The sequence below is a fragment of the Corticium candelabrum genome, chromosome 16, assembly GCF_963422355.1.
Source record: "Corticium candelabrum chromosome 16, ooCorCand1.1, whole genome shotgun sequence".
In the NCBI taxonomy this organism is placed as follows: domain Eukaryota; kingdom Metazoa; phylum Porifera; class Homoscleromorpha; order Homosclerophorida; family Plakinidae; genus Corticium; species Corticium candelabrum.
In genome coordinates this window covers 1565817-1590209 of record NC_085100.1, presented here as the reverse complement: position 1 = coordinate 1590209, position 24393 = coordinate 1565817, and the positions used below count along the sequence as shown (strand labels likewise).

The 24393-nt window shown below is 43.4% G+C and overlaps 5 protein-coding genes across 9 annotated transcripts in view; 3 read left to right on the top strand and 2 right to left on the bottom strand.

The window, feature by feature from the left end:
- Nucleotides 1-1643, top strand: part of LOC134192650 (fibroblast growth factor receptor 1-like) — a 3533-nt gene extending 1890 nt beyond the window's left edge. Inside the window, exons 4-7 of one of the 2 annotated variants that reach the window (XM_062661397.1) lie at nt 1-163; nt 847-887; nt 1052-1148; nt 1209-1643. The exon at nt 1-163 is cut by the window's left edge and continues 52 nt beyond it. In XM_062661397.1, the coding sequence (XP_062517381.1) occupies nt 1-163; nt 847-887; nt 1052-1148; nt 1209-1638 (731 nt within the window). In that variant the 3' untranslated portion in view covers nt 1639-1643. Of the gene's footprint in view, nt 164-846; nt 888-1051 lie in introns of both variants that reach the window. The other variant, XM_062661396.1, reaches the window with a different exon arrangement.
- A 104-nt stretch (nt 1644-1747) lies between these two features.
- LOC134192651 (uncharacterized) lies at nt 1748-8931 on the bottom strand. 2 transcript variants are annotated; one of them, XM_062661399.1, is made up of 10 exons: nt 8782-8931; nt 8185-8266; nt 5706-5809; nt 5542-5637; nt 5391-5471; nt 3741-4599; nt 2681-2756; nt 2504-2626; nt 2403-2445; nt 1748-2106 (listed from the first exon to the last, which is right to left on the bottom strand). In XM_062661399.1, exons 1-10 carry the CDS (start codon nt 8830-8832, stop codon nt 1978-1980), a joined length of 1644 nt encoding a protein of 547 aa, XP_062517383.1. In that variant the 5' UTR covers nt 8833-8931; the 3' UTR covers nt 1748-1977. The 2 variants fall into 2 exon arrangements, with proteins under 2 accessions (XP_062517383.1, XP_062517382.1); XM_062661398.1 differs by having other exon boundaries at nt 2504-2756.
- Nucleotides 8932-10708: 1777 nt separating this feature from the next.
- LOC134192652 (insulin gene enhancer protein ISL-2B-like) lies at nt 10709-13388 on the top strand. Its single transcript, XM_062661400.1, has 3 exons — nt 10709-11740; nt 12269-12975; nt 13039-13388. Exons 1-3 carry the CDS (start codon nt 11431-11433, stop codon nt 13093-13095), a joined length of 1074 nt encoding a protein of 357 aa, XP_062517384.1. The 5' UTR covers nt 10709-11430; the 3' UTR covers nt 13096-13388.
- A 4182-nt stretch (nt 13389-17570) lies between these two features.
- LOC134191859 (adenine phosphoribosyltransferase-like) lies at nt 17571-18505 on the top strand. Its single transcript, XM_062660487.1, has one exon. The coding sequence runs from the start codon at nt 17671-17673 to the stop codon at nt 18322-18324; it is 654 nt and encodes a 217-aa protein (XP_062516471.1). The 5' UTR covers nt 17571-17670; the 3' UTR covers nt 18325-18505.
- A 12-nt stretch (nt 18506-18517) lies between these two features.
- LOC134191858 (ribosome-releasing factor 2, mitochondrial-like) lies at nt 18518-24239 on the bottom strand. 3 transcript variants are annotated; one of them, XM_062660484.1, is made up of 22 exons: nt 24025-24215; nt 23936-23966; nt 23770-23867; nt 23646-23686; nt 23089-23173; nt 22939-23027; nt 22777-22865; nt 22661-22721; nt 22419-22595; nt 22282-22368; nt 21962-22110; nt 21864-21903; nt 21672-21772; nt 20956-21055; nt 20557-20767; nt 20421-20497; nt 20224-20362; nt 19913-20104; nt 19743-19858; nt 18937-18987; nt 18741-18875; nt 18518-18682 (listed from the first exon to the last, which is right to left on the bottom strand). In XM_062660484.1, the coding sequence occupies exons 1-22, from the start codon at nt 24083-24085 to the stop codon at nt 18557-18559; spliced, it is 2256 nt and encodes a 751-aa protein (XP_062516468.1). In that variant the 5' UTR covers nt 24086-24215; the 3' UTR covers nt 18518-18556. The 3 variants fall into 3 exon arrangements, 2 of the variants coding, with proteins under 2 accessions (XP_062516468.1, XP_062516470.1); XM_062660486.1 differs by having other exon boundaries at nt 23646-23714; nt 24025-24104; XR_009971857.1 differs by lacking the exon at nt 18518-18682 and having other exon boundaries at nt 18802-18875; nt 18937-18999; nt 24025-24239.
- Between the last annotated feature and the right edge of the window lie 154 nt (nt 24240-24393).

The following is a 24393-nucleotide window of genomic DNA, read 5'->3' as shown; positions in this document are numbered from 1 at the left end:
TTCTCGTGTTTTCGACTAACTTGGTGAAGATCTCGGACTTTGGTTTGGCTCACTATGTTTCTCAGAATGGACCGGGTGAGAGGTTACGAGGCAGTACGTTGCCCGTACGGTGGATGCCGCCTGAGGGGATATTCAGACGGGAATACTCACTCAAAAGCGACGTGTGAGAAACTAGTGATGTCTGTCTATTGGACTGGTGTGTGTGTGTGTGTGTGTGTGTGTGTGTGTGTGTGTGTGTGTGTGTGTGTGTGTGTCCATCCATCTGTTTGTCTCTGTATGTGAGTATGTGTCTTATGTGCCGTGTCTGTCTGTCTGTTGTGTATCTGTCCATCTGTGTGTGTTCAGTGTATGTGTCTATGTGTCTGTCTCCATCTGTGTGTGTTCAGTGTATGTGTCTATGTGTCTGTCTCCATCTGTGTGTGTTCAGTGTATGTGTCTATGTGTCTGTCTCCATCTGTGTGTGTCTGTGTCCGTCCATCTGTTTATTTGTCTGTGTGTCTGTCCATCTGTGTGTATGTGTGTATGTGTCTGTCTGTCCATCTGTTGTGTGTCTGTGTCTGTCCATCTGTCTGTCCATCTCTCCATCTCTCTCCCTCCCTCTCGTGTGCGTGCGTGTGTGTCTATGTGTCTGTCTGTCCATCTGTTGTGTGTCTGTGTCTGTCCATCTGTTGATGTGTCTGTGTCTCTCCATCTGTGTATGTGTATGTGTGTGTGTCCATCTGTGTGTGTCAGTGTGTGTGTGTGTGTGTGTGTGTGTGTGTGTGTGTGTGTGTGTGTGTGCTGCGCGCATGCATGTGTATGTGTGAGTGTCACCAGTAATTCAACACGTGAAGTCATTGTGTGCAGATGGGCATTCGGAGTATTACTTTGGGAAATTGTAACTCTTGGTAAGTCAAACACACAAACCACCCAACCAAACTAATCAAATTCAAAAACCCAAGCACACACACACCCAAACAAACACACACTCACACACATACAAACACACACACACACACACACACACACACACACACACACACACACACACTAAAATGTTGTTTTCATGTAGGCTCGACTCCCTATCCAGAATTCACCGATTCACGTCTCATGAAAAAGCTACGCAAAGGCTACCGAATGCCACGACCTCCATCCTGCTCAAACCAACTGTACACCCACACATCCATCACATCACTCTATTCACTCCATAATTACTTTAACATTTTTAGATATCACGTGATGAGAGGCTGCTGGCACAATCATCCCAAAGATCGGCCAACATTCACCGACCTTCGTGAGCTCGTCGCTCACCTACTCGGCGAATGTCGACGATCAAACGAGCCAACACACATAGACTACATCCGCCTGAAAAGCCACACCCACCACACCCACGCATACGAACACCACACCCATGCATACGAACACAAACTGATGATCAGCTCGGACGACGAAAGATACAGCGACGTATTCACCGGTGCCTGGACGAGCACCGACAGCGACAGCAGTTATAAGAAATCAAGCGGCAAGCTTATGAAATCGAATTGCTTAGACAGAGCGAGTCACCTCGACGCTCAAAGCAGCATGTTCCTCACCGACAACTTGATCTCGTCGACACAACATCTAACGGATTGTGAGATTCGATCCGACGACACAGAGTAGACAAATCGCTGTATGTAGAGAGACTACTAGATGCCTGTTGTTTGCGCCACTTAGTACGACTGCAGTATATATGATGGTGACAGGTATGGAGAGGAGGGATGGGAAGAGATTGATATTAACATTGAAATTTATTGTTTATGATAAAACTGATTGTCCTGAAAGCAACTACGAAATAGAAATCGTTTTCTGCATGTACAATAAATTTTGTGTCACCGCATTTTTGTGTGTATATACGTATGTATGTACAGGGTAACGTTCATTGGGTTATATACAGCAGTGAGCGATAAATCTCTACTTCAGCAATAATTTTGATCGATTTAGTTAATCTAATTTGTTAAGTTAATCTCGAGTGTGTACTGACTTCATTGATGCTGTTGGTTTGGTTGACGATGCTCCTGTTTCTGGTGCGTCGTTTGTAGGTAGATGGGATTCGGGCTGAACTGAGAAAGATTTGAGACGAGCGGTTAGCTGTAAGGGGATAAAGATTGTTGAAAGGGATGGTAATGATGAGACATACACAAGCAAAACGTTCACACACAGACACCACAGGTGCGCGTACAAGCACACACACACACACATACAGACATACATACATACATACATACAGACAGACAGACAGAACAGACACACAGACAGACAGAACAGACACACAGACACAGACACAGACACAGACACAGACACAGACACAGACACAGACACACACACAAACACACACAAACAGGCAGACAGACAGACAGACAGACAGGCAGACACACCATTTGTACCTTGTCTACTGTCATCTCTTCTACGTTTGCCACACTGGACGATCTATAATGCAAATCACCGTTCAATCGATAAACCAACAACAAAACCCAGTCTACCCAACCTGCGGTTATGTAAGTCATTAGATGAGCAAAGCTCCCTAAGAGGGTACACAGATGCAAGAACGGGATCAAACCTCGTCATCTGACAAGCCAATAGAGCAGTAGAACAACACACCAAGATGACACTACACACAATAATGATATCCCAGTAAACACATTGTTTGATACAATTGACATACAACACAATGGTGACAATCATCAAAAGTGAAGCAAACAACGACGACTGCAGCTTCGTCATCAAAAATTGTAAAACACCTACAGAAGCAGCACAGCAAATATACAACTCATACAATGACATGAGTAATAAGTTTTATATTAATTAATTAAACTAAGTGTTCAGTTATTGAAATCAATAGAAATTCAGGGATAAACCCATACCAGGATGCTTGATGGCTTGAGTGTTAATTAATTGAGTAATTACAGTGTCATTATGGTAACAGAGTGGCAGTACTATAAAGTAGATAATCAGCTCTCATGTTTGTTTTTATTTACTATTACTATTTATTTATTTATATTTATTTGTTATTACTAGTTACTTATTATTAATTTTTTTATTTATTTATTATTAATACTTATTTATATTTTTATTTATTATTTATTAATTATTTTACTTATTATTATTTATTTTTATTTATTATTATTTATTATTATTTATTTATTATTATTTATTTATTTTTTATTTTTTATTTTTACTTATTTATTTTTACTTACTTAATTATTTTTATTTATTTATTTATTTTATTATTTTTATTTTATTATTTTTATTCTACTATTTTTATTCTACTATTTTTGTTTTATTATTATTATTTTACTGTTTTTATTTATTTATTATGTCGTGCTCAACCAGATCAGTCTGGTTTGTAAAGTCTATTACAAGTACTGGAAGCAAACCCTGCTTCAGAAGTACTTAGACCATCATGGCTGTCTAGAAAGAAGACAAGACTTTTCGAAGGATCCGAGGAGATCCCAGAAGCACTTTTTATTATTATTTATTTATTATTATTTATTTATTATTTTTATTTATTATTTATTTATTTATTTTTATTTATTATTACGTTGTTTATGGCTGATGGTTAGTAAGGTATGAAAATGTTTGTTCATTACACATACAGTACAAACATAAAAGTTGATTACCCTAACTAATACATACACTTGTCGTATCCCCACATATAGTATCATGGTTACATTCGTATATCCCATGCGTGTTAATTAATTAATTAATTTAATTAATTAATTTACCTGACACTCTATGTTTAATCTGCAGTGGAATTCGTTTCAATCTTGCTTGAAAACTCGTTTCCCCACCCGACTGTTCTTCCGCACTGTATGTCTTACTCTCTTGCGATTCTGCCTGCTCTTGTACTTCATTGCTGTCGGTTGCTTGTAAAGTTGACGAGTGTTGAAATGATGAACGCCTTTTCTTGGGCAACGCACACGGAGCAGCAGAAACTGCAGACGAAAGTGCAATGTTGAGAGCCGATTCGACATGAGAGTGTGATCCTTTGTGACTCACAATCTCTTTGTGAGGTAAACGAAAGTGGAAAAACTTTGTAAACTTTCCTTTCTTTTTCTTCGGTTTGTCTTCTTTACGTTGACTGGTGACCGGAGACACGATCTCCTCTTGATCGGTAGACAAATCTGTCCTGCTTTCTTCCGCATCAGAAAATGGTGTCATGCCACTCGTAGAATCAGCATCGCTGCTTTGCCGAACGTCAAAACTCACTCGTAGTTTGTCGGGACTTAGAGATTGTGATAGTCGTGGTGGGTTAGTAAAGAGTTTGGGCGTTCGCTCACCGTCTGACAATGCACTTGTGCTTACACGAATTCGAGGTTGGAGAGGAGATATTACAGGCCTTGTGTGGAAATTATCGTCGAAACTCTGAGATGACGATATTGAGTGGCCGTCGCTTTTTGTCCTTCTGTGGCGTGTTTCTGTGTGTGTTGGAGCTGATTCGGCAAAGATCCCTGGATCATCTGTGCTTTGGCTTCGAGTGAGTTCTACGTCTTCACCGCTGTTGTCGTTAACTTGGGTTACCTCTCGCTCGAGACGTCGGTAACCGAACTTCTTTGATTGACTCAATTCTTCTGCACTTAGAGGCTACGCAATCAAAAGCGTTTTAGAAATACTTGCAGATCTTTCAAGGCAGGAAAGAACAATGAAAGTGGTTCAACCTACTGCAACTAAAAATCGTGGTCAACTACATAATCTCAATAGCCATGAGTCAGTTTTTCTGTCAGCATTAGTCAGTACTAAAGGCTGGTTCACAGTCTGCTGGAGACATGCTGGACTATGCCAGACACACCATCTGGTGGTGCTCACAATTAGCGCCTCCTTCCACACTGTATGCAATACATCATCGTCACATGACAATCAGAAATGAGGAAATATGCTACTTTTGAGTCTGTTGTGGCATTACTGCTTGTGACATTACTGCTGCTACAAAGCTACATGTATGAAAAATAAGAGTAAACATTCATTGTGTATACTGCAACTGCACCATTTGGGTGTCTGCTACATCACTTCCTGTAGCAATCTGGCTGCTTCCAAATCTAATCAATTCTATCCGTCAGCTTCAGCTCTGACTGCAATCTGGCTGCCATAGGGTATGACGCAGCACATTTACTGGATGAAACCAGCTTGATGTCCGGCAGATATTGTGAATGAATCTTTAGCAATGCATTTCATATCTACACTCATGCACACAGTGCAAGAGTCAGACCTACGTCAACAACCCCAGAGCCAAATGCTATTAATAGTATCACACATTTCTATTTCCGCTCTACTGTTATTCTACCACATCACAATATTGAGACAAGAGAAACACACAAAACCAACTAAAAAACGCAAACAACATTCTATCCAACACACAGGATATGCATTCAACTTACATTTCCTAACAAGACACTCTGCCACACTCTAAACATCAGCCTGTACACTTGCTCTCGACTCATAAATGAAGCAAACAAATACTACAAGACAAACAACTTGTCAGTCTTCTCTCACACCACAAATTGTTCATTATCAACACATCACACACACCTTCGTTTCCTCACATCTAACCAAAATAGCAGTTGGAAAAAACAAGGCAGCCTTCTCTCTGGTAATAGACGTTATCTTGTGACAGTCAATTGTAATCTACACACAACCATCACAACACTTGGCATCATTTAATTGTCGTGCAATTCTCTTTATATTCTTATTACCTTCTCCTCAAAGCCAAAAATATTTGAATGAAAATAAAAATGACTCGGGGTGACATACAGCTTGCCTTGGTGAAGTATGTCTTTCGAATGTGCACAATTGAATGCTACAGTAGAGACAACAAATTCTGCTCATCGAGTTGTCACAAAATAGTATGACTTGAAGACAATACAATAGTATGTCTCACAGTAGTAGTATATTTGAATAAATCATAGTACGATACATTTCAACAAACTAAATACTAGTAATAGTAGTTTTATTTCTAGAACATGAAAAACAAAAACACACCTAAGTGCAGCAAAACAAACAAACAATGACAACACACTAACCATATTAACCATGGCCGCCACCTATTCATTTAGGTGGGCCTCACTCTCAACAAGTCCTAATCGATAGTTATTGTAATGTGTTGTTTGGTCTGTCTGCTACTAGTCTTGTGTTGTTATATTCTGTAAGGGAACTGCACCAAGAGGTGTCATAGAAACATCACTATTATACAGTGTTGTTAAAGTGTAGATATACAAAAACTATAATATGCGGTCCTGGAGCGGGAAGCCTATGCACGGGCAGTATCGTTGTCTCACTGAGCAACCGCCTGTGGACATGAAAGAGACCTACGGATGGCTAAAGGCAGCAAATCTTCCTGCTGCAACTGAGGGACTGGTTGTTGCTGCTCAAGACCAAGCTCTTCGGACTCGGTACTATGAGCGCAAGATTCTACATCGTGATGTCAGTCCTACTTGCCGCATGTGCAGTGTAGGCCTGGAAACAGTCGACCACATTGTGGCAGGCTGTAGTGCTTTGGCACTGACAGACTACACTGATCGACACGATCAGGTGGCCTCCATCAGTCACTGGGATGTTTGTCGCCATTTTGGGGTTCCAGTGGAGAGCAGATGGTACCGGCATCATCCTGATAGGCTTGTGGAGACGGATGACATTACTATGATGTGGGATACCACCATCCCCACTGCCAGGAAGATCAAAGCCAATCGTCCAGACATCTGTCTCAGCAATAGGAAGACAAACACTTGTCTTCTTATTGATATCAGCTGTCCTGCTGATGGTAACATTGGCAAGAAACATGCTGAGAAGTTGGCGAAGTACAGCGACTTGCGAGTGGAGATAAGCCGCATGTGGCATTGTCGAACACTGGTGGTTCCGGTGGTCTTGGGAGCTTTGGGCAGTGCACGCAGGTATTGCACGGTGGCTGGACATTATTCCAGGTCATCACAACCTGTAGCACTTACAGAAAACAGTGCTTCTGGGATCTACTCGGATCCTTCGTAAAGTCATGTCTTCTTTCTAGACAGCCATGATGGTCTAAGTACTTCTGCAGCAGGGTTTGCTTCCGGTACTTGTAATAGACTCTACAAACCAGACTGATCTGGTTGAGCACAACACATAAAAAAATAATATTATGAACCAGACCCACTGACCCTGGTTGAGCACTGACATACTAAAAATGTAAGTAAAACTATGTAGGGTCATCCGGGGTAACTCCGTGAATATCTAACCCTGTTCGAGCGTGAAGCATCTTACCTCCAGTTTAGGGTTTAAATCTCTTCTACTATTAGTAAACTACTTGACGTAGGATTATGAGCAAGTCAATTGCTACTTGAATGAACATCCGGGACGGCGAAGCTACAGCAACAAAAACCCCTACACTGCACAACAACTTCCTAGGGTACAGCGAAAGATCTAATAGGTATGCCTTACTTGTCACTACCACAATAGATGCAGTAAAGAAACGTACTCAAGCAAGCAATAGTTACAACCATTCGTAAGTCGTAAGTTGCCAGAACCAAACTCTGTCACGAAGTTGCCCCACCCAGAAGATTAGCAGCACCGACAAAAGTCCCAAATTATCTCAAGAACGATTAAGATTTCAGAGATGGTCACCCACATGCTGATTGGCAGAAGGCTACTGCTCCATACAGTAGTAAGATCAAGCGACTACAACACTCATACGTAGCAATATACAGTGTGTATCAAATTACTCAGGGAGTTACCCTGGTTTACCCCGGTTTACCCTATATAATATTTGTATTATACCCATACATGTACATGCAATGCTCGATTTGAGTTACATATTACAGACAATACAAACAGAAAACTGAAATGATGCTTTGTCCACTGAGCTCAGTGGATGACATAAGACTTTCAAAAGAAAATAGAACAAATCAGACACAGAGACGACACAACAGAGACCTGCACCAGGAATATACAAGCAATGGTCGACACATGCTGCATGACATGCAAGCAGACCAACAAACAGAGAGCTTGCATGCAATCAAACAATAAGGAATGCAAGAGTTCAACTACCTCACTCCATAAATAGAACATTCTTAGTAGAGAAACCTTACAAACGTGTACATACACGAACACAATGATAACACTGACGCTGACAAAGCATTTTTCCACACGCACACACACGCACACACACGCACACACACACACGCACACACAGAGTACACGCACCCGCTACTACTTCTTCCGTTTCCTCCGCTTCAGGAAAACAGGCGTGAAACGACTCGTTCGACGTCCGAATCGAAAGGAAAGTCTAACACAAACAAACATCGGAAACCAGCCTCGACACACACTAGCCTCCTTACACGTTAATTTGTTTTCTACAGCAAAGCAACCGCATTCACCCGAAAGGTTGTTTCCCGCGCATCCGGTCGAGCTAGACCAGATCTGGTCGGGTAACGTCGACGAGACTCTACGCGGCTAGAAACGAGGTTCGTCAAGAGAAACGGTAAGCGTTGAGGCAATGGGCAACACGCTCGAGCAGGAACGGGAGTCAGTGCAGAGTCTGAGAGCGATTTCTGTAGGAGTCTAGGCATGCATATGTATGAACCTGTGTGTGAGCGTGTGTGTGTGTGTACACACAATAGGCAGTACCACGCATCATCTAGGACGTTCTTTCTATTTCTATGAAAGCGAGCTGCGACAGTCGCTTGTCAGTGTGTCGCTCTACTGGCGCGTTGATTGCGCGCAGTCTGGTTGTGAGCACAAGCGTGGAAGGTGTCGGTAAAATGAGAGACGCGATGAATGAGCGGCAAACGTGTTGCTCACCTTCAGTTTTCTGTTCTTCATTCTACACGTAGACGCGGGAGTCGTCGTCATGAGACACTACTGACAAGTGCACGGCTTGTCGACGCCTCTTGTGCTGTTGTACATGTAGAGCAATGCGTCATAGCGGGCAGGATGCGCGGAAGGTTCAACCCCGTGGTCGACAGTTGTCGTATGAGCGGAGGCCTGATTGGTCACGTGATCGGAAAATGACGTCATGCGCCGGTATAACATGCGAAGTCATGGTAGAACAATATACGTCATTGAACGCGTGTAATGTGTCTCGGAGAGGATACGAAGTAATTGATATTCACACTGACTAGAAGTCAATGGGTTGTAGACAGGAGAGGCTGTTCTCGTCGAGTGGTTAGCCGTCGTCACGTGAAGCTACACTCTTCTCTTCTCGGCTACGTGTAACGCCAGGTCTGTCACGTGAACATACGGGCGCGCGAAAAGTGGACGTGGCCATAGGCGTTCGAGTTATCAAATATCCTTTGTTGAAGTGGTGAGACTCCTTAGTTCCACTAAGTATGGTCACAGGTGTGTGCCACTAACTAGACGTAGGCAGCGGTACCATGCGGCTATGGGGCAAGTGCCCCCACACTAGTCTTACGTAGCCACCCCCACACACGTCGGGGGTGCCGATGTCTAGAACAAACGTTACATTTACTTTACTTCTAGTAGAGTAAAGTTGCTTAGAGTGATAGCGCGCGTTAGAGTCTGATTTATTTGTTTGTCTTCTAGTGTGTTTCTCTCCTCTCGTTCAAGTCACTTGTAAGAAAAGTAGACAATTGAGAAGACCGTAGCTAGCCATCGCAGCTGGTAATAAAACGTGCATTGTTGCTGTTACTAGCCATGCTCTTGCACTAATTAATTAATTAAAGATGTAAGACCGGATTACTGTAATCATTCTAATGACATTGAGTTAATTAATTAATTAATTTATTTCTACTACCTCACTAGACGGACTAGAGCCATCCAATTATCGGTACATAGACAGCTAATTTGTTTGCACTTGACAGTATGCCATTTTGAGATTTGCGAGATTTACGCAATTTATGACGTTCATTGTGGTGCATAACTCTGTCTATTCTGATTAATAAAATTAAGTATAGAAACACCCGATGCCTTACATGTTGATGCTCTAGAAGCGCCAATATTGCAAAAACAGAAAGTACTGATAAAACTTGCAAATACTATTGCAATTTTGAGCGTCTTTGATGTCTAGATGACCTATTGCTGCTTGCTTATCAGTGCTACAGGCAAATTGATTAATTAACTAGTAAATGAAGCTGTGTTTACACCGTCGCTTCAGAGCTACGAGCGTGTGTGTGTGTGTGTGTTGTGTGTGTGTGTGTGTGTGTGTGCGTGTGTGTGTGCAATGACAACTAAAATTACCCACAACCAACTGCATGGCCACATGATTTCTTGTTGTTGGTTTTCAATTGACTAGGCTAAGCAAACAGGTGAGTATGTATTTACAGTGTACGGTAATTAGCCACCCCTCCCTTTCCGTCATACTTCCGTCAAAGAACCGGAAACAGTCAGGCGAAATTGATGATGTTGTTGTTTTATCCCCACCCCTTACCGTCTCTGGTGGCCTGTCGGAATTCATGGTTCACAGCGCATGCAGTGCACCATATCGCCGTCGTTGTTTCACCAATCCGCTAGATAGATTTATCACCAGATAACATATAAATATAAAATTTTTAAATTAAAGTCAGAAATTATAAACACCCGGTACCCGGTGATGTTGTTGTTTACTTGCCGTTGAACTGTGAACCCTAAACCTACAACCCATTCATGCATACAAAAAGCTCAAACCTATATATATATATATATATATATATATATATATATATATATATATATATATATATACATATACATATATATAGAATTCATGTTTAAAACCTAGAGAAGAAATGGCGTCGGATTAGGCGATAGAGTGCACTCAGTCGCTTCCCTGGAGCAATGGGACAGACACGTGCGTGATCATATCAAATGGTCTCATTACATGCGCTTGTCCTCACCCATGAAACACGTCCTAGAGACTTTCTGCGTACAGCATTTGCTCAAATCTTATTTCGCCTGGCTAGAGTGTGACTACGTGTTAAGCATCTTAATTGGACACTAGACCAACTGCAGGAGAGCAGGTCGGAAGCCATGTATTTCACACCGCGTGTGTTTGTGTATGTGAATAGCTAGCTGATCACTTCAACTGATTAGTTTGCTATCTTAGATCGTCCACACAGAGTCGATATTGGTGAGGCTTGCGGTCGAAATCGATTACCGCAACGTGAGCCTGCGGTGGAGGAGACGCCAGGGCACTATGGCAACCCTACAGCCAACTCGCGTCTCAAAACAGAAAACATGAATGCTAGTGGCCGGTCTAAAATCTCTCAGCAGTTTGGCTTGTTCAACAGCACTGAATCAAAACTGCTGCTCGTGTGGGACTAATGGTTGTCGAAACCTTGTGTGTTGGCTGTAGTCTGGATTTGCTTGCGTGCTAAATGATGACGTCATTAGTCGCGTTTTCAGAATAATTATGAAACCGCCATTTCCTGTCTAGGGGTGTCTTGTATCCTTAAAGTGTTGCTGCACATTTAGTTGGTCTCAAGTGGTCGACAGGACAAGATCACAATTACTGCCATGAAAGCCTATCATGAGCCCTTGCAGGCAGCGTATTTCATCTGCTCTCTCTGCCAGGAGAGCTCGGCAAGTGGAGATATGTTCTACTTTGCAGGTCCCGGCGCTGTGCTCTGCAAGCGTAAGCCGGTGCATCTGCATAGGCCATTGTCTGCGAGTACTGGGAGCTTGACGGACGCCAGTTCTCTTATGTCTTCTCGTCACAGTCTGACAAGTTGCTCGAGTTCTTCACTGGTTGAGAGGTCGACGGAAAATGGAAGCAATGCAGTTCGTCCGTGCAGTTTGGCTTCGTTGGTTGGGATGGACAAATCTGGTGAGTAGGTCAATCCGCAAATTGCGTCTAATGTGCAGCAGGAGGAAAACCGTTAGTTGCGTAGTAAACATCCCTAGACTGCTAGACAACAAGATGGTAACAATAACTGATAGATAGGCTAGCAGATGTACAAGACATTTAGGTCAGTCACACTAACGGCTTTTGTACAAACATTTACTGTTCCATGCCATTTCACAAATGTCCCTGGCATGCAGTACATGGAATGTACAACATTTCTAATAGAGAGACCCTTACCTCGACCATTTCTAGCTAGAATTCTCTATCTGTATGTATAAGAGACACGCATAATGATGATTGAGATTTGATCCATAGCAGATTGGCAGGTATCAAGTGAAACCTTGTGGTTTCCAGTTTCCAAGGCTTTCCTTGTACCATAAACATCCATGGCCTCAACGAAACTTTAGAAAACATGAAAGCAATATGAATTATTTGAATATAACGAAACAGCATCAAGACCATACTTTGTGCAATACTACTCTCTTGTTCTCTTATGTTTCTTTTATTCAGGAAAACGACTGAATGGCAACAAGCCCACTCGAGCTCGAACGATCCTGACAGCAAGGCAACTGCATGCTCTTCGAACATGCTACATGACTAATCCCAAGCCTGATGCCACAACAAGAAGCAAACTGTGCCAAATGACAGGTCTGCAGCCTCGAGTGGTGAGAGTCTGGTTTCAGAACAAGCGGTGCAAGGACAAGAGGAAAGCAATGCAGGCAATGAAAAAAGCAGAAGAAAGTCAGAGAAAGGGATCTTCTCCACACAGCCAGTCAGCAAGTGTTGATCATGGCTCCACCATACTCTCAAGCTCAAATTCTGGAGGTCAAATGCCTGGAAGTGATGGAAGCTGCCTTCCTCCACTGCCAAGTATTCCAACCATCACAACTGCAGAAACGGATTTTAGGCAGAACGCAATCAACATCATTCCAGTGCCTTCAAGCTGTTCTCAACCCAAAGAAACTTTCCTTCATTCTCTGCCTTCCTGCAATGAAGTTTTCACTCCAAATCTGCCAGTAAATGGCTGCTCATTTGGTGACCTGCAACCGGTCGGTCCTCCAAAGTTCTCTGATACATTGTCTGCTTACTACCAACAACAGATGTTCAATGCTGCACCGTACCAACAGTCTGCTGACTGCACTCCAAACTGGGAAGATCTACTCGGTCATCACCAGTTATTTGACGACCAACCACTGCCTTACTCCTCACACACTACAGTAATACTACAATAAGTCATTGGCCAATCATAATCGATTCTAATCGTTTACATCATTGTACAGGGTGCCTGTTGGTATGAAGGAAACACGACACCTTCACTGACCTCTGGACATGACTAATGGACTCAATTCCTTATCTATGACTGAAGGCCACTATTCTTGTGCTTTCAAGAGGTCTTTCTATTTAGAACTTGAATGAGTGTTCGAACTCTGACTATATGGTGCTCAGAATATATCGTATATTTGCATGAAGGAAGAGTAGGAGCTATGAATTCCTGATACATTTTGTTACAAAAATCATGTGTTTATAGTTTACATGGCTGTCTTAATAGGCACCAGTCACTTCTCTCAATGACCTTTGATGGAAAGAGTTTCACAAGACAAATGTGTAATACACTATGTGAAGCAATTAACTTATCTTGTCCACTGCTGTACTAACAGATAATGCACCTACACCAACTTCTGTTCATCCCTTAGCTATTAGAAATCAATCAACTAGAAAGCAAGTCACACTAAGTAGTTCATAACCTCAGGAAGCCTTTGAATGGGTGGGGGCCACAAATTTGCTAGACCAATTGAATCCTTGAACGAGCATGCAGGTGCGCAGTTAAATGGCGTTAATTAACTAAGCAAACTTTAGTTGTTATTGCCAATTGTATCCAGCAATGTGAAATGAAGCGAGCAGCCGCCCTGTCACATGAACTGGTCATGGTCCAATACAGAGACGAGCACTAGCTGGCAAGATGCTTTGCATCATTCTTTCGTCATCAGCACTGCATGCTGCAGCTAGAGCCAATGTTGGATGAACAGATTCAATGTTAGACACGCATGCGTGTCTCTAGACGTGTGCATACACCAAAGGAACAAAATCTATTCATTGACTCTGACTATTTCTTTAAGTTTGCTCTCATCAAGACTAGACGTTGTCACGTGGCCGCAAGAAGCTTACAGTATACCAGCTAGACTGTGTATAAATTGCTCATCAGCTAAGTAAATAGGCAAACAATAGAAGCCGCCGCTAGGAATGGATGAGGTAACAACCTCTCTAGTTGACACTCTCAACTACTCGTACTTACAAGCCTGCACCTTTAGACATTCAAGTCGACAAATTGTTTTGTGGTTTTTGAGTAACGCAAACACGATCAGACCCTAGGGACCATACCACATGCAAACCAGATTAAGGCGAAAGGATGGGGATAGGACAAGGGGCCTTAGAGAAGCGGCACCCATGGAACAGAGTTCCCACAAAATTCTTGTTGGATCCCTAATTAAGTTGTTAGAGATTTGTTTCAAACAAACAAACATCTCTAGCAGAGTAGTCACTAGCGTAGAGAAAGAAATGTTGGAAAAAGAATATGAATGCATACGAAGCTTAGTAAAACCACGTCAACAGAAATATTGGCGAATTTCTTAGCATTGCAAACAGTATAGGCTCCGGAAAAGTGAGCTTTACAGTTTGTGTGGTCGCAAACTATCAAAAGCATCTTTAAGCGTTCCAGCAACACTCATGGTTTGAACTTTCCAATAGATAGTTACTAAGTAGCACAACTTGAATTCGAATTCACCACAATTTGTCCTTTGGTGCTGTGCAGGGGCGTATCCAGGCCCTCCCAAAAACTTTTCACCATGCACGGCTTGCTGTTTATGACGCAATTGGGAAAGGTGCCCTAAAGTAGTAGACTTTATGTTGCCGAAAATGCAAATTAATTAAGTTTATGTCGCCGAATGGGTCATGTTGCCGAATGAATTACGTTGAATTTTGACGCAGATGCAGCTCCATTAGGACAGACCTTGTTTCGTCGTTATTCTTCCAAAGTACATAGAGCAAGACTTGACCGATAGACGTTTGTCTCTCCTAGCAGCGATTCGCAAAACCAAACGTAAGACCGGAATCAATAGCGCTAATAAGCATATTCATTTATACTCCGAGCAGTAACTAAAATTTTTAGCTTGAGGTTGAGAGCTGCATGGTTGCAGAACGTGTTTGACGCATAGTACAATGTAGGATCAGTCTCTGATTTGCTTGCAATCCGACAGTCGCGGCCCAGCAAGTGAAGACAACTGGCCACGCCCCTGTCAAAGAGAAGTCTTCACGGGCAACATGTGAAGATACTGCTGTGTGTATATAGAACGTCATTTTGGTTACGGTTGTCAAGAAATTTGACTTACGCTGAAGTCGTTTGTTGTTTGTTGCATTCTTGCCTCTAGTATACATGTATATGGCTATCTAGATAGTGAGCGATAGACAAGTTAGGACACTCCATGCCGAAATACACGAAGTCTCTTCTGCACATTGACCTCTTTGCTCAAACAACGTAGACCGCGCTTCTTTAACTCTTCTCTAAATATATAGCTCTTTGGGAAGATGCCCGAAGAAAGTGTTTCACTAATACCATCGTATGAAATTATGCATGGAAAGTTCAGAAGAGCTAGGTCACGAGACCTCTCCTGCTTTTCTGACTGAAACTCAGAAGAGATCGCAAACGAGAGATCTCGCGGTGCACTTTGTACATTTCGCGCTTGGCTTGTACGTTTTTTACCAATCCGAGAGTCGTAGTAACCCTAACCCTTTAGGTTAAAATTAGTGCATGTATACAGGAGCAATCTCTATAGACCGCTTCCAGCTGTCTTCTGTTTGTTGCAGCTTCTCATCTCATGCACATGCATGCACCTTCAACTCTACCGTTTGCTGCGTAGAAGAGTCTTAGCTACGTCCAGAAGAACCAGAACACATGCGGCCGTATCTAAATTCTATCCAAATGACTCACGCCTCACTACTAGATATACATACACGACAACAATAATTAAGCACGAAAAAAGTCGAGCGGAGCCGTGCACAACTTGCAGGCAAGATTTGCTCCTCTCTAGACATGCAGCATCATGTGATGCTATAGACTGAAATGCAACATGAAATAAGATCTGAATATAATTTCACGAAAATAGTTAAGGCCTGTCCACACTGGCAACTGGATCGCGATCCGATCGCGATCCAACCGCAACGCTGTCCACACTTGCAACTCGATCGCGATCGGATCGCGATCCGTCCGATCCACATCGCGAGGTGAATTCGATCGCGATCGGATCGCGATCGGTTGAATCCAATTAGAAATAGTGGGCGTTACCTTCACGTACGCTACGCGTGTAGTCGGAACATCTAGCACTCCTCACCCGTCTTTGTTCTCGCTTACCTTACGTCGCTGTATCAACGCTTTCTACAAGCAAAGAAACCACACATACACATCGGTCATCAGTCACGTGATAGCGAAATGAGGCGGAGGTATCGTTTTCAAAGTGCAGTGTGGACGCTCGCTATCCCGATCCGATCGCGATCCATTCTGGTCTAGTGTGGACAGGCCTTTAGAGAACAAGGCGTGCATGGAACTATCCTTTCGACAATATTCATTTGTGAAACCATTCATTAAGTGGCTCCTATAGTGCATTATGTGGAGTTTATGTTGCGCGTGGATCAAACGACGTGCACGGGGCAGGGTATACTATAGAAAGTGCAATAAAGTTGTGCATGGCTGACCGCTCGAAGACGGGCTGTTTCTGTCCTGCATGCACAACAGAAATTGCAGTCTCCTTGCTCTTTCGCAAGAGCAATTCTTCTGTATAGCTTTGCGGCTAATTTTCGGCTTTTTCGTGATTGCGCAGCCGCTAGCTAGCTAGAAAGTAACTTCGTAATGCGTGCACGTTGACTACGTAAAGCTCTCTAGGGATGAGTAATTTTCTTTGAAAGAGTCTAGAGCTATACGTACGTACTGTACGTTGTTTGGGCATAGAAATGACTTACTGAATCATTGATTGCAAATAATATCTAAAATTCGTAAAGCGTCCTACAAACACGGTCTTGTGTAGTTAGAGGCACTCACGACGCCACAATACAACATACGACAAATGACTGTAGCGTAGTAAGTCACCTCCTTGACAACTTTAAGCAAAGCGCCGTTGTACACAGCAACCAAAAGCTAAACTGTGGCAATTGAATGTTGCGTTACTGTTTACTGCAAATTTCCACGCATGACCGGCATAATTAATTAATTAATTGCCTAACTGCAACAAAGTGCAATCTCAATGATGGTTTTGTTTAGCTAGTCTAGACATATTATGTATCTGTGTATATGTACACAATGACATACCTACATTCTAGTGAAGCCCTGTCCACACTTGCAACTGGATCGCGCGCGATAAATCCAATCCACATTGCGAGTAGACTCGTACCCAGTCCTCCTCATCGCGCGCGCTCCACGTGTCTTGGCACGTGCTTTTTGTTCCACTCTTAGGGCAAGTGGAACAAAAAGCACGTGCCAAAACACGTGGAGCGCGCGCGAGGAGGAGGACCGGGTACGAGTCGAGGTGGTTTCGATTGAATCCAATTAAAAATAGTGGGCGTTACCTGCACGTACGCTACGCGTAGCCTCGTCCCAGACGCAGTGTGGATTGCAGCCCCGGATGTGCTACCATCACCACTTACTCGTCGCTCACCTTGCGTCGCTGTATCAATGCTTTCCACAAGCAAAGAACCCACACGTACACATTGGTCATCAGTCACGTGATACCGAAAATGAAGCTGAAGTATCGTTTTCAAAGTGCAATGTGGACGCTCGTTAGCCCGCGATCGGATCGCAATCAGCAGGTCTAGTGTGGACAGGGCTTTAGACTTAAGCGTCGCGTTTTCTGGGGTTTCAAGGCAACATGGACTCGCGCTCTTCGTCTGGGAGTTCGAGGACAAACGAAACATACGGGACATCTCACTTCACTATCTGTGTATCAGGTACCGTAATACCGTACTGCTGTACAGTAATGCAGAACGTGAAGGCAACAATCGAGAAGCTCAAAGGAATGATCGAGTTGCACAAAGACTTCCCCCAAAAGGGCGTCCTCTTCCGCGACATCTTCCCCATCCTCCGGGACCCAACAACGTACCGTGAGCTCCTCGAGTTGTTAGTCCACGAGGTCAGACACAACCATCCGGACATCACCGTCGATGCCGTCGTCGGTCTGGACTCTAGAGGCTTCCTGCTGGCCCCAGCCGTCGCTCAGAGTCTCCACGCGGGCTTTGTACCGGTCAGAAAGGGAGGAAAACTACCCGGACCGACAGAGAAAGTTGAGTACAAGTTGGAGTATGGGAGTGGTGTGTTCGAGATACAGACGAAAGCGTTGAAGAGAGGACAGAACGTCGCGATTGTTGATGATCTGCTCGCTACGGGAGGCACGATGAACGCAGCGTGGCAACTTGCTGAGAAATTGGGCTGCAATGTGCTCGGATGTTTCGTCGTTGTGGAGTTGACGGAACTAAATGGAAGGAGTCGGGTACAAGTGCCTGTCCATTCTTTAATCCAATTTTGATGCTATACAGCAGCATAATGCTGCAAATACTTATGGTATTGACGTTTACATTAGCACCGTTTCTCTTAACGCGCGCAGGCTAGAAGCCTGGGGCGGAGCCTCTAGCCTGCGCGCGTTAAGAGAGGCTAGATAATTATTGAATGGTAGTATATCTATATATTTAACATTTATGTTTTAGAAATTGTTGTGTACACGTGTACTGTACTGTATTTTCAGACTATGATTTTAGAATTTAGAAACCTCTGATTGACCGGATTGTTTGGTCGTGGAGATGTTGGTGAACTGGGGCGTAGCATGAAAACTGCATGGTGAAGCTAGCAGTACCAGACGTGGTCGTTCTCAGACTCGTAGCGTATCCCTATCAACAAACATCGCTCGGAATTAGACAAAGACTTGGTGCGTTTCGTCTGTCTTACTTGCAATGTTACGAGTGGCGCCGATGCTAGGATTACTCGTGTGTCTTCTCTGCTTTGAATTTCTCTGATAGTTGCTCGTCGTTGAGTAGAAAGGTCAGACAACACGACGCCCAACTTTTCCTCTCCTACAACGATCTGTGTAGTTACAGAGATGTCAATATATGATACACTTGACAGGGTTGGTTGCTATGGCAACCTCGAGATCCATTATTGGCTCCATTAGATGAGTTTCTGCAGCTGTGAGAACCTACGGAAGCAACTAATGTAACCATTAGGCTGTGAGATTGGTAGGATGTATGTATAGTCCATAGGGCGTGTCTGTCTCTTGTGAGTCCTCTGGCTTCTCATCCGTGGTTTACTCTTACACACACACACACACACACACACACACACACATACACACACACACACACACACACACATACACACACACACACACACAGTGACACACACACACACACACACACACACACACACACACACACACACACACACACACACACACACACACACACCTTCGATGTTATTTCTAGATGTCAAATGACAGGTACTTTTCTTGTAACCCAAACACTAACATTTCATTGCCCTGCATGACTCCATATTAACATGACAATCATTCTCAGAAAACAGTTAGTAGAAATTATTCAACGCATGCATAGATTGTGAACACCACGCCAGGTATCCCGCTGGTCTACTATTGCCCATCTGATTGTCTGTTTGTGTGTCGATCTGCATATCCGTCGCGTCTTTCCTAAAACTACCTGGTCTACCACATGGAAGCCTATCTTGAAACCAAAACGTCCCAAAAATAGAAAAAGTGACAAACCAATGTCTGTCCGTCTGTCTATTTGCACTTCCTGTCTCAGTCTGTCACACCCCAACACAGCGTGTGTGTGTGTGTGTGCGTGGGTGGGTGTGCGTGCGTCAGTGTGTGTGTGTGTGCGTGTGTGTGTGCGTGTGTGTGCGTCAGTGTGTGCATGCATGCGCGGGTGTCTCTCTTACCCTTGCGGTACACTCCGCAGCACACGCAGTGACCACCGGAATTGGCGTCCCACGAGCAACATCTAAGCTCACCAACAACACACTAACATCCATAACAGGGTATGACAACAGCGGTCCTGCCAGAGACACAACTGAACCATTTAATTCCAACAATCTAAATCAACAGATACCGCGCCAACAGGCCAGCACAACGGCTTCCTCTACAGCACGTAGAACATCATTCGCGTAGTGTGAGGAGAGCTTTTCCGTCGTCGGTAAGAACGCGCCATTTTTTCTCATCTCAATCCCTTCAACCATACCGACACCCGGTGCCGGAGTGACTCGAAGTGTGACCGACACACCAGGCCGTGACCGCGCAAGCGCTAGTAACAATAGTATTACACTCAAGTTAGTCAATCATCAGACACTCCGGTTAATAAAAACGATTTTTTAAACACGTTTTAACTGCGATATCGTATGAGGAAATGCTGTACAAACGTACCGGTGTGAGATGCCGTCTTGTTGACGGATTCTCTGTATGCGACCTGTAGCGGACCGAGCCATGCGTCGACTTTATATTGCGTTCTGAGCCGTTCTGCGATGACGTCGAGATGCAGCTCTCCCATGCCACCCAACACGGTCTTCAAACAAGCCACTCAATCAGAACAGACGACGATTAGTGATGTTTGTGAACCCCACCTGTGCGAGTTCCGTGTCCACAGACACGCGCAGACTGGGGTCTTCCCTTGACAGGCAAACAAGCGCATTATCCAGATCTAAAACAGTCGCATCTGTCACAGCTGAGCTATCGACATGGCCACGCATTCAAACCCACCTCTCTGATAAGCAGCAGAGGCCGGCTCGACGGTGCAGAAAAACATGGGATCAGGCACCTGCAAACCGGCCAGAACAGGTAACATGGATGGCATAGGTCTGTGCGCTTTTGATGACTGAGAGGGAGTCACTGCTGCTCGGACCTTCTCTAAATCTTTCCTAGCAAAGGATGCAGCGGATGCGGACATCACCAGGGTATCTCCGGTCACTGTCTGTGACATGTGACCGTTATTAGCCTCGACCTCCCAGTCCGCTGCAGCGCCAATTAAAATCGGTTTCAATTTAATTTTTAAAAATTTAATTCAATTTAATTCGGTAGCTCGATTTTAATTGGCGCTACACGGGTCTGGAAGGCCGAGGCTCATGTGACCTCAGGATGTATAGTAAGACATGCATGCACCTGTTTCAGTCCGACCGCCACTGCAATGTTACCAGCGGATATTTCGGAAACTTCCTTGAATTCGTCCGCAAACGCGGTCAGGAGGCGCGTCACCTTCTCTCTAGACACCACAACGTGCATACGAACCATTACTAACATATATCTAAATGTATAATTTATAGAAAATATTAAATTTTTAATATCCATCCAAAATTTTCAAAATTTTTTTTATATAATTTTTATATATTGTTTATAATGCGATTTGCGCTTAATCCAAATCTAAATTTATATATTTTATAGTAATTCATATAAAATATTAATTTATTAAGATAAACATGTTTATATCATTTATTCAATATCACTTGCGCTTAAGCCAAATTTAGTTATTTTATTAATATCTATTATTTATTGATATTCTATTAATATTTATTATTTATTGATATTTATTAGATATTTATTATTTATTGATGTTTATTATTTCATTAAATGTGATTTCAATTTCAATCAAATTTAAATTTTATAAACATTTCTATAACACCTCATAAATATCAAAATTTTATTTACTATATATCTTATTAACTATAATCTGTGTGTAGGCCAAATTTAGTTATATACTCTTCTACAGTAATTCACATAAAATATAATAAATTCATTCAAAAAATAATAAATTAGTGTGATATGTTCCAAGGCTCGAGCATGCGCAAAGAAATTCAGAGTCTGAATATGATCATGCTGACCTGCAGTCTCTATTGACGTTGTAGACGGTCATGTTGGGTGTGATGGTGCCGGCATACAGTCTCAGGAATACAAGCGGTCCACGCTGTCTGTCGTGAATGATCTACATTTTAACAGCCACAAATGAGACAAAAATGTATGCGAGCATATACATGATGCCCAGAGGCCCTCATGCATGCAATACCGCTCCTAACCTTGAATGCCAATGCGCACAGCTCGTGAGCATACCCAGGACTATAAACACCAAAGTCAAGAGTGACAAACGATCAAAAGGCATCAACAGGTTACATACACTTCGTTATTTGTCAGCATGTCTGGACTCGGTAAGTAGTGGACTATGGCGTCTAGCAACGGTTGAATGCCTCTGTTTTTCAGAGATGAACCACAGAGAACGGGAACGGCTGATCCGGATAGGGTAGCCCTTGCAATCGCGGTTTGAATCTAAAAAAGTTGCTAACCAGTAGTGAGATTCCCATTTAGCAACACAAATGAGCGCAAGAAATAGCCCATTGTATGAATGTCTATCAATTGGCTGATGAAGCCTTTGTTACAGATCATTGTGAATGCATGAGCGGATGCAGCGGCAAGCGATTCGTGGAAGAGCCGGCCTACCTCATCGACAGTTAGACTGTCTGACTTGCAAAAATCGAAATCATTCGCCACTAGACGATCCATGATCAGGTCATCTATTTCTGCCAACTAGTCAACAAGTCATTATGCAATCGAAGAGACGATTGATCGTTAGTCACCTGTTCGAGTAGAACACCTCTTGCATTGATCGACTTTTCGTATGCTTGACCTTGATCGGGTACAAGCGGAATGACCTCAAAGTCTCTCCTAGTTTGTGACTGGTTGGGCCATTTTAGAATTTTTAATGAAATGAGATCAATAATTCTGGTAAAATCGCGACCAATTGTCATCGGAATCTGCGATGATGAGATATTTGAAGTAAGACGATGATGAAGTGTGGGTGACATCAGACGGTTCAAACCTGTGTGACCAGTGGGATTATCTTTAGCTTGGTCTTGATGGCATTCACGGATCGGTCTAAGCTATGAATGCAACGAATACTCATATTACAATCAGCTGTGACATACCTAAACATACCTGGCTCCTGATCTATCCATCTTATTTATGAAACATAATCGGGGTAGACCGTAATGATTTGCTTGATTCCATACTGATAGAGTCTGTGCCTAGGGAAGAGTTCAGTGTATACACACACACACACTCCCTTAGTTACTTCCACAGTTGAAATCCGTGTTTTACTTCGACTCCTGCTGTACCATCGAGTATTGCCACTGCTCCGTCGAGAACTCTGAGTGATCGTTCGACTTCCACAGTGAAGTCGATGTGACCTTATGAAATAAACATTCCATACTCATTTGTATGAGTTTGATGCTATTCCGGGCTCCTCACCTGGTGTGTCTAGCAGATTAATTTTGTGATTTAACCAGCCAAACGTGACCGATGCAGACGTGATTGTGATGCCTCTTGCACGTTCCTATAAAATATTGAAGCTCATCTAGACACTTCGGCATCACTCGCTGCCAGTCGAGTCGTTCATATGTCCACGACTTAGTATCATCGTACAGATCAACGACACCAGAGTCGACCCTCGATTGATTATAAAGCAGTACAAGTGGAGAGAAGCAGTCTACTTGAGTGGGGTGCAACAGAAGCCACGTACGCCCACAAGCCTCTTATCAACCGAAGCCTCTTCTCATTTCCTTACCACTCAGTTTATGATGCATCCTGTGGACTGCAAACATGCATCAGGTAAGCCATGACAGGATACCTCTGACCAGAACCCAACAAACCAGAGAGCTATTGACTTAATTGATGATTAAATCAGAACAGTAACTAAACATAGACCACAAGAGTAGTTTTGCGACCACATAAAGGACAAAGGGCTATACCTCTCGACTTCATTTCCAATTAAAATTTTTACTGAGACAGAAACGAGCACGACTCACCTGATCCATGTAATCTGTGACCGTGTCACCGTCGTCCACATCTGTTGGTGCAAATGTGACGCATTCAACCTGACGAATTCGTCCAGATGACGGCACTAGCCCGAGGCTAAGCCACTAGACTTACCGCCCAGTCTGCCAGTTGCATCGGCCAGATATAGCATACGCTCAGTTGTTGTGGTTTTTCCAGCATCAATGTGAGCCATTATGCCTACATTCCGAATCCTACCAGATGCAAACTCAATCACCATTCGTGTAAGCAGCGAGAGCGGCACGAGAAGCATTCAAGTTGCCTGTTTAGTGATGCAAGAGTTGGACTCGCCACTGTATACAAAAAATACGAATATCGAATTTATCGTCTACTCGAAAAACTCCGTTTTACCAGTGCAAAATCGTTTACAAAAGCCTTTCTGGAGCGTCACAACCCAGTGAAACAACATCATTTAGTACGCTCACTGATATCAACACACCAAGCGCCTGCGTACTTCGTTCCGCCCTTCCCGGTATCGCGTGATCTAATCGCTTAGCACACGACGCCCATTGGCAAAATAAATACATTCTCGGATGTTTATTGACCGACCTGCTGTCGTCCAAAAAGAAACAGCGGCTCACGACGTCGCGAATGGCTTACACGCGGCGCCGCGGGGCAGGGCGGGAACATCTATGAACTTCCGGCTCGAGATGAACGCAAACATGACGAAACTCGATTACGCACATCCTCTCGAGCGACGAGATTAAAATGGACTGTCAA